This window comes from Daldinia loculata (assembly GCF_022478755.1).
Source record: "Daldinia loculata strain CBS 113971 unplaced genomic scaffold F4817scaffold_172, whole genome shotgun sequence".
In the NCBI taxonomy this organism is placed as follows: Eukaryota; Fungi; Ascomycota; class Sordariomycetes; order Xylariales; family Hypoxylaceae; genus Daldinia; species Daldinia loculata.
In genome coordinates this window covers 1-8096 of record NW_026055026.1, presented here as the reverse complement: position 1 = coordinate 8096, position 8096 = coordinate 1, and the positions used below count along the sequence as shown (strand labels likewise).

At 47.9% G+C, this 8096-nt stretch overlaps 3 protein-coding genes across 3 annotated transcripts; 1 reads left to right on the top strand and 2 right to left on the bottom strand.

Moving 5' to 3' along the window:
* Positions 1–278: 278 nt before the first annotated feature.
* F4817DRAFT_355451 (uncharacterized protein) lies at positions 279–3704 on the bottom strand. The gene is made up of 6 exons (XM_049305659.1): positions 2845–3704; positions 2531–2696; positions 2348–2478; positions 2089–2292; positions 1689–2037; positions 279–1638 (listed from the first exon to the last, which is right to left on the bottom strand). Exons 1-6 carry the CDS (start codon positions 3180–3182, stop codon positions 613–615), a joined length of 2214 nt encoding a protein of 737 aa, XP_049153281.1. The 5' UTR covers positions 3183–3704; the 3' UTR covers positions 279–612.
* Positions 3705–4023: 319 nt separating this feature from the next.
* F4817DRAFT_68917 (uncharacterized protein) lies at positions 4024–4661 on the top strand. The gene is made up of 3 exons (XM_049307770.1): positions 4024–4102; positions 4156–4283; positions 4355–4661. Exons 1-3 carry the CDS (start codon positions 4092–4094, stop codon positions 4438–4440), a joined length of 225 nt encoding a protein of 74 aa, XP_049153280.1. The 5' UTR covers positions 4024–4091; the 3' UTR covers positions 4441–4661.
* Positions 4662–4874: 213 nt separating this feature from the next.
* F4817DRAFT_68912 (Sds3-like-domain-containing protein) lies at positions 4875–7313 on the bottom strand. The gene is made up of 4 exons (XM_049307769.1): positions 6165–7313; positions 6038–6107; positions 5496–5982; positions 4875–5436 (listed from the first exon to the last, which is right to left on the bottom strand). Exons 1-4 carry the CDS (start codon positions 7102–7104, stop codon positions 4993–4995), a joined length of 1941 nt encoding a protein of 646 aa, XP_049153279.1. The 5' UTR covers positions 7105–7313; the 3' UTR covers positions 4875–4992.
* Between the last annotated feature and the right edge of the window lie 783 nt (positions 7314–8096).

Here is an 8096-nt window from a genome sequence, read left to right as displayed (position 1 = left end):
AATGATTGTAATGAAGTTGTATTGTAGACTTTCTAATGTGGATCGCTAAGCTACATGATGTATCTATACTTCCACATGTCATGTGACCATGACAACCTATGTAGTTGGTCAACTTTAATTCCTTATCAAAGGTCGCGCGTCAGCTGTGGCTCAGCTGTACAGTAATAAGTGTAACATTTGCACTGTCTTATAATTTTATGTAAGGGGTAGGGGGATGATATATGCATTTATGCCGAACTTGTTGGACTCGTTAGTCTGAACAATACCTACTGGAAGACATCTACATCGGTAGTCACCAAACCCATCAATATACACATGTCTGATGCATTCCTGTATTTTATCATTCATTCACATCTAGGAATCGAGTTCCATAACGACCCCTTTATCTCTGTAAATGCGGCTCAGTAGGGCCGCCCCCCTGCTCTGTTTAATCCCTAATAATGGTTTACATTTTCCAGACACCCTTCCTATTCCTCCATCCGCCAATGTCGTGGTATATCATTTAGGCCTTTATGCCTCCGAGAATCACCACATCTACTAGGTATGAGCTAAGAGACAGCCTCCTTTATAATTAACCTCCGAAGGCTCAACACAATCGTAATTAAGTGGGTATCACGTAACAACTGCGGTGACGCTGGTACCAGCAACTCCTTCACTCCCGGGCATGGTTTGCTGTGCTGCTTCTACGAAGCTAGGCCGCCATCTTTGCAAGTACTTGGCAGCTATAGGTCTTGCGTCTTCATAGTCTGTCCAGATGTCCTGAATAGCATCTAGTGCGAGATCTCTTACGGGCGGGCGCATCATCACTAGGTAGTATAGGGTTGTGAGAGTAAGGTTTACCAAGCTTGGATCTCGACATAAGGTTCTAACTCGTGAAAAGATGGCCAGGTTGAGTTCGGGTAGCTCGCTTAGGAACCGTGTGAGCACCTTGTCTTGGGAATGGAGATAAGGAATGAATCCGTCTAGAAGACGTAGTGTCCATTTCTCGTAGTGAATGGGGATATCACTAGGGACAGGCGAAGATGACGCGGAACGCTCTTGAACATTATCGTTGTACCACTCCTCGCTTAACCAGGACACGGCCACCTCGATACGCTTTCGGAAGTCCTCGAGAACATAATTGAAGAGTTGCTCCCGAATAGCATCGCTCAGACGGGTGGTTGTAAGAACCCCTTTAGTATCTTCGTCTTCCTCCGGGATATCAAGTCCCGCATTGGCCCTGGTTGCCAAGCGGGTTATTACTGTGATCCAGGAGTCTCGGTCGTATGAGCTAGCTGCAAGTCTGTTGATGCCAGCCTTGGCCTTCTTGATGGCAGGGTCTTCGAGAGTTCGCATCGTACCAAACACTCTTGTGACTGAACCTTGCCCTACTTTGGTAGCTTGCTCGGGATTTAATGTTGGCGGCGGCGGTAACCGGAAAGTAGGTAATGCAAGACCACCCAATGTCGGCTTCTCTAGCTCATGGCCTTCATCCGCAGGCGAAGAATCAAGTTTGTTTAGAATCTGTTCGGTGTCCTCTGCCGTATAAAAATCGGGCTCATAGTCGTCCTCGTCTTCCTCAACATCAAGCGGTGATGTCTCGGGGTTGACTGGCTGTGGCTGGACTTCGTACAGCGTTGTTAAGCGATCTCGCACACCCTGTATCTTGGTAAGCCATGGTGATAAGGGTGTGTATTACTTTGACATACCTGAATAGCACGATCTAGGAGCTGGGGGTCTATACGGGCGATGGTAGTAACACTGATTCTGGCGGCAATGGGTGCTGGGACATTGTTACTGACGTCGAAGTGCTTCAGACCATCGTTACTAGTGAAGGTGAAGACTTCTGCGAGGGTATGAGGGCCTGGCTTCAGTGGGGTGATTTCGAGTTGCAAATGGGGTGGTGCAGTTCCCGTTCGTTGGCGCTTGGCCTCTACCCCGTTGGCTTGCTCTGCCAGTGCTCTTTTACGACCACCTTCATCAAATATCTCGGCTCGCGAGCGCATAACACGTTCGATATATTGTTGCATACGGCCGACCAGCGGATTCTGCGGGTTCCTAGAATGATATTAGTGATGTGGATAGGTATTGGCCATGTCAACCTCCTACCGTCTGGATAGGTGCATGAGCAACATGCGTGTTGTCTTCTCCATCGATTTTATAAGAACCTTTGTCTTAGGAGTTAAAGGCGAGTTCGCAAGCTTCAGCGGGTTGAAGTTGAGAACAGTGTTCACGATCCTATTCGACGTAGCTGGTCTGTTTCGGACGAGAATAGATAAGGTGTTCAAAGTCGCATCTACAATTAATGCATCACTAAGAAGAATTTGTCAGTTTTTAAATATATGAGCGTGATACTTGATAATCCTACCAGCTATTCTCCTGCAAAATTACAAGCATTCTGTCTAGGAGTCCTGATGCTTCGGCTTCGAGTTTGGGAGCATCAAGAATGGGGTGGCTTGGAGGAATCATGACAAGAGATATATCGAGGAGATCACCACGCTATATAGAATATTAGTACTAGTTGAATAAAACGAACAAGAGATATCCCTACTCTTGGTTCTGGGTTTATGCTCTGCGTTTGCGCAAGTACGACCCGTTGAGCGAACTTGATACAGCAAATTCGGATGGCTAACGGAGCAGTGTCCCATATTCGCAGTATCCTGCTCTTGATAGCAGTCATGCGTTCCCATGTATGCGTGTCGTAGGAGTTGTTAATACTAGGACGATCAAAAAGTCAGCGCTGTGGACTCTAGAGCACGTCATTTGAAGAATGCGGTTCTAGAAAGAGGGCGCATAGGCACGATCTCGGTAGGCATAGCCCGTCGAAGTCTACGAGTTTACAGTGACCAGTTGGGAGAAACCTACATCCATCGTAAGGCCAACGGGTATATACTAGCCGCCGCCTGAATGACGCCTCTCAGAACTATGACATCCTGGTTGACGTCTTCCACTAGTAACTTAAGTGTTTCCAATACTACTAGAGACAGAGTCTCTTTCTGGCCAGGTGCGATAGCGGGTGTCGCAAATGCTTCGGCAAGGAATTCAGCGCCCCATCGTCGGAATTCCACTTGCGCCGAAGGTCCTATGATGGGGAGTGTAGCTTGGATGACTTGGGTGTAATAGTTCGCATTACCTAAAACAAGCTTCCGGGCACCTTCGAGCTGGCGGATCTGGTCTTGAACGGAAAGCTGAGCTGTCGCCATTGCGATTTATTCAGGTAGACCTAACCAGGCCCAAGCTTTTGTACAAGTCGAAAAGGTTGAGATACGGTGCCTTGATAAGAGCATGAATAGTTAAACCGATATCGCTAGTATTTGATATGATCCAAGTTAAAAGAACAAAGACTTGGGTTTGAGTATCGAGAATGTGGGAGTGCGTGAGGGTGTCGATGTTACAAGTTGTATTGTGGCGCGTCGTGTGTGCTCGTGTCTGCCCGGTGATGTCAATTAAAAGATCGCCAGGTAAGTAGCCTGCATCATCATTCATGATACGCCAGCATCAACAATTGAGGACCATGCTTGTAGCTGGAGATGATTTTTAATAGGTTGCGGTTTTAATGATTTGAAAATAAAAGTTAAGAACGTGGGATATCTTTAATGGTGTAAAGAGAATTTAGGAAAGGGCGTGGAGAAAAGAAATTGAACATCTATTAACTGGTCGCGACTGAAGAGAAAGCTGCTTCAGGGCGCCTTCCGCATGTATGTAATTCAGATTGGAGACTTGAAAGAAAGCTTCCAGGTTGGGTCTTCCAAGTCACGCAGGGTTCCTTCTGTTATCCGTGAAAGGTACCCCGATACGTACCTATGTATATATGTACTTCGTACTTTCCGTATATGAGGTAGGTACGTGTGGGTTAGTACTACTTTAGAGTAGTGGCTTCCACTACAGAATGCACAGGAGGCATACATGTACCTTCTGTACCTCGACCTACGCAGTACATAGTACCTGTAAGCTGCAGCACTTAAGCCGCCGCATCGTCAGATCAAGATTTGCTAATACAGCATTTAAAGCATTCTACCTGCAATGCGCCTAACTTCTCAGCCTCGACCTTTTCTCTAATACCGTGTCGCACATAAGAGGAAACACGCCCGCCTGGGCAAAGAAATCATAAAATGGCTGCTGGGTATGTTTATTGGCAAAACGAGACTATGGCATTTACATCTGACAGCCGTGTAGATTCGGAAGCTCCTCGTACTACGATAGACGGTTCAGACAATCCCCCGCCCTCATTCGAGCACGACGACCTTACCTCTTCAAGAATGCCGTTGTTGGGTCTGCCGTAGCGGCGTTTGCAATTGGCGTTTGTGAGTGATTACTCATGGGAGATATTTCCTCAAGGAAGACGGTGCCGATTTGCTGACCTGGTTACTTATAGATGTATACACCATCAGCGTCATCGGACAGGACGAGTTCGAAGATGTAAAGGTCCCTAGCGCCCCGGGTCAACCGGAGAACAAATAAGTACAAGTGGTCTATCGTTAGATATAATGTTATCAAGGAAATAGGAAGGCATAAGAGAAGTTCACGAAATATACGGTTAGTCGGCTTCGGCATCGGCATCGGAGATAATGTCTATGAAGTCGGGACTACGTCTTCCATTTCAAAAAACTATTGTAAATGAATATACACTAGGTGGTATCGCGGCCTATGTCAAGCCTATAAACGAACGACGAGCCCCCTTAAACGCCAGAATATGTGTCTACAGAGACAATCCGAACAACATGTATCATAGAAACCTCCCCATTCTCTACAGTCCTTTTGAAGACGCCACCCGCTAGCAACGCAACATACCACAAACATGATATGGTCACTTCCGTACACCAGTTAGAAGCCTCTATCATAAGCCGTAACGCCAAATGCAAAACATATGCACAGGGTATAACGTCCCTATTTCCTATCTCGCAAGATTATTCAACCCAACGATACACAGTATTGCTGGCTACCCGACTAATTAGTCCCGAATGTGCGCCATGCTCTGCCCACCCGTGAAAATCATTCCTCGATAAATGCGTATCATAAGCTACCTACTGGTTGACTGTTTTCATGTCTCGTAGCTGCTTCTGCTGCTCTCATGCTGCGCGCTTTAGTTTGCTCTAACAAGCTGGCGGCTCGTGTGACTTCAGGTGAGGTGGAAGGCTGTCTCGGTACATTCCTCTGAGTCCTAGGAGGCCCATTGGAGGACTGAGTCGTCGAACCATTGGTAAACGGGTGTGACTGATGGTGTCTCCCGGATCCTGATGATACGCCTAGTATACCACCATGCGCATGAGTTTCGTGTTGGGCCGAGGGCTGTCGTTGGAGAAGATGGGCATTTGATGGATGATTGGGGTTTGCCCATGGCGTCTGTTCGATAAACTGCTCTCCTGCAGGGCCAAGACTTTGGCCGAACGGCAACCCACCGTAATCTACATAAGTAGGCCTATGTGCTTGGTGTCGAAGCGATGGCTGTCGATTCCTCTGATTGCATACGGTCAGTAACGTCATACACTAGAAGTTGTTGGTTTGCGACAGCTTACATTTATCGCTTCGAAATCATCCTCCAGATCTTGCATAGTTGCGCCCCTCATCTCCGGCGCCGCAGGCATACCTTCGTACTTGGCTATGCCTGACAAAATAGCTACCTCTCTATTGTATGCCAGTGCGTTTCTGGTGCGCTGCGTAGGGTCAGGAGGGAATCGGAGGCCGAATTCAGGTACATTGTTGGCTTGCTTGCGGCGCTCGTGCTGGATGTCATACCACTGCTGGCCAAGCTCTGCCAAGATCGTTTCTCTCGACTCTCTAACAGACTGGAAGAACTGAGAATGTATTTGCGATCGCCTAGAGACCGCCCACCTCTCTAGAGACTCTACCTTAAGTTCTAGCTCTCGGTTTGCCACACGAATTCTTTCGTCTCTTCGTGCGTCTATGCATTGCATCATGGCAAGGTACTCGGGGTGCGTTATGGTCTCGGATCGTAGCATTACTTCTTCTTGGTTCAATTGCTCAAGTCGTTCTTCGTATAACCTAAAGCAGTATTAATAGATTGGCATCGTAGTTGTTAGGAAGAAACAAAGCTAACCTGTCTCTAAAAGTTGCGAATCGTTTTTCGATTGCGGTTAACTGATCAAAAGCCGTCTTCTTTCTTTCGACTGGTAAATGTAGGTTAGCACGGGCTCTTAGACATGATCGAAATGATAGTGCCATACGTTCTTCTTCGTTTCTATGGGCTGCTTCTGCTTCCTCGTCTACATCGGCTTCAAGCGGCTCGTCCTCACCAGCGTGAGCACCGTCGTCTTCGGCCACCGGATCACCAACGGCTTCTTCTGGCGGTTCATCGGCCTCAATAGTCTGCTCCGTAGCTTTGAGCTTCTTTGAGCCACTGCGCGTCTGCTTCTTGGGTACGGCCTCTTGGTCTGACTGGGCGCCCTGGGCGTTGTTGGTAGTACGATCTATACTAGCTAGGACGGTGATGGCTTCGTCGGCCGAGGGTTCGCCGCTATTCGTATGTATCGATGGGTCGTCTTCATCAGCCATCGGAGTGTCGCCATCTATGTCCTGCCGATTGGGTGTAGGTACTGAACCAATACGCTTTTGCAGTAGCTGTGAGGGTTCAGAATTTTCAATAGGCATGGAGGCCCGTTTTCGCTTTCTGCTCTCGACTTCTTGTGTAGCAGCTTCGAATAATATATCTAGGGTCGGTGATTGGCGCCTTTTCAGTGTCTTTGTCTCTTGCGCTGGGGGGCTGGAAGCTATTGAGATTTCCTCGAAGAATGGCCCGTCGTCTCCATCTCTACTCTGCCCAGTCCTTGTATTGTGCCGTCGCAGTTTACTCGGGGTACGCTCGTAGACTTGCTCGTCCGCTGACCTTTTTAAAACTACGTCCTTATGACGGGTGGGATTTCGGGGCGTGTCGTAGAGGCGTTCAGTCTCAGCTTCGGTATCGTTTGCGTCGGAAAGGTCGTCTACCGAGCTTGCGTCTTCGTTGCGATTGTTGGGAGTGGCATCATTTAGGCTATGCAAGTCCCCTGGATCACCATCTTTATCTTCGACGTCACTCAGCGGACTTGAGCCATCGTCATCGGAGAGCGGTTCGATCGGCGGGGGTGGAATGGTAAGCGGCGCGGGCGCCGTGTCTCCGGTTGCCATCTTATTGTAATAATTAATATCCTGCCTTCTTTAGCCAAGTATAACTTCCACTGGTATGGAAGATCAAAGGTGGACTTGACGAGAAGGAGAGGGCGCAGTTGTGGTGGTAGAATTGTCGGATGAGTTTTTAGAGCTTGGAAGAATAGAGGCAGAGGTAATGGAAGGAAAGTAAATAATCGGACGGGGGATGAAATATTGAGTAGAAGGTAGAGCTTTTGGAACGACGCCGCGGTCAGGCGATTAAAGGGACATGTATTACGAAACGAGTGTCTATAGATCTGGGTGCTAGGTATCGAGAAAAAAGTGATGTAAAGGTGGTAAAGGTGGTGATCAAATGGGGGAGGGTTCTCTTTGCGCGCAAGCACCGGCCGCTGGCAGCACTGACACCTTAACTGTTACCCCCAAATAACCCCAATCTCTACCTAGGTACGGCATTCTGGCAACCCCGAACAAAACCGCTTATCGATAACACACGCGTGCTAAAATGGTCCGTGACTACAGGTATCTACGTATTTTTATCCGATATCGAATGCCCGACTTTTAGGAGGGATGTGCCCGAGTTTACGAGGGATATTGTCAGACGATCTTTTTGCCTGGCCATTTTTCGAAATAGGAAGTTCGTCCGTGCGCAGCTCCGGGGCGTTTTTATTGGGTGCATCCTCGAATTTTCACGTGCTCTTCCAGATCCCCACTTTTATCTTTTTTTCGAAATACGTATCTTTTTTTTTTTTGCCATAGCCACGGTTACCAAACATGTAGCCACGCATTACATACCTAAAGTAATCCAAGTTTTACAAGAGCCTGGGTTCGAATCCCACATGCTCCTTTTTTTTTTTTATCTTTTTATCTTTCATTTTTTAAAAGAATTTTAGCAAAGCTTAATGTTCGAGGTTGTCAGCCGCTGCTGCCGGGGAAAGGCGCTCGGCGCGCGAAGCGTGCCGAGCGCCTTTCCCCGGCAGCAGCGGCACGTGATTCGTAAACTCGGGCTATTG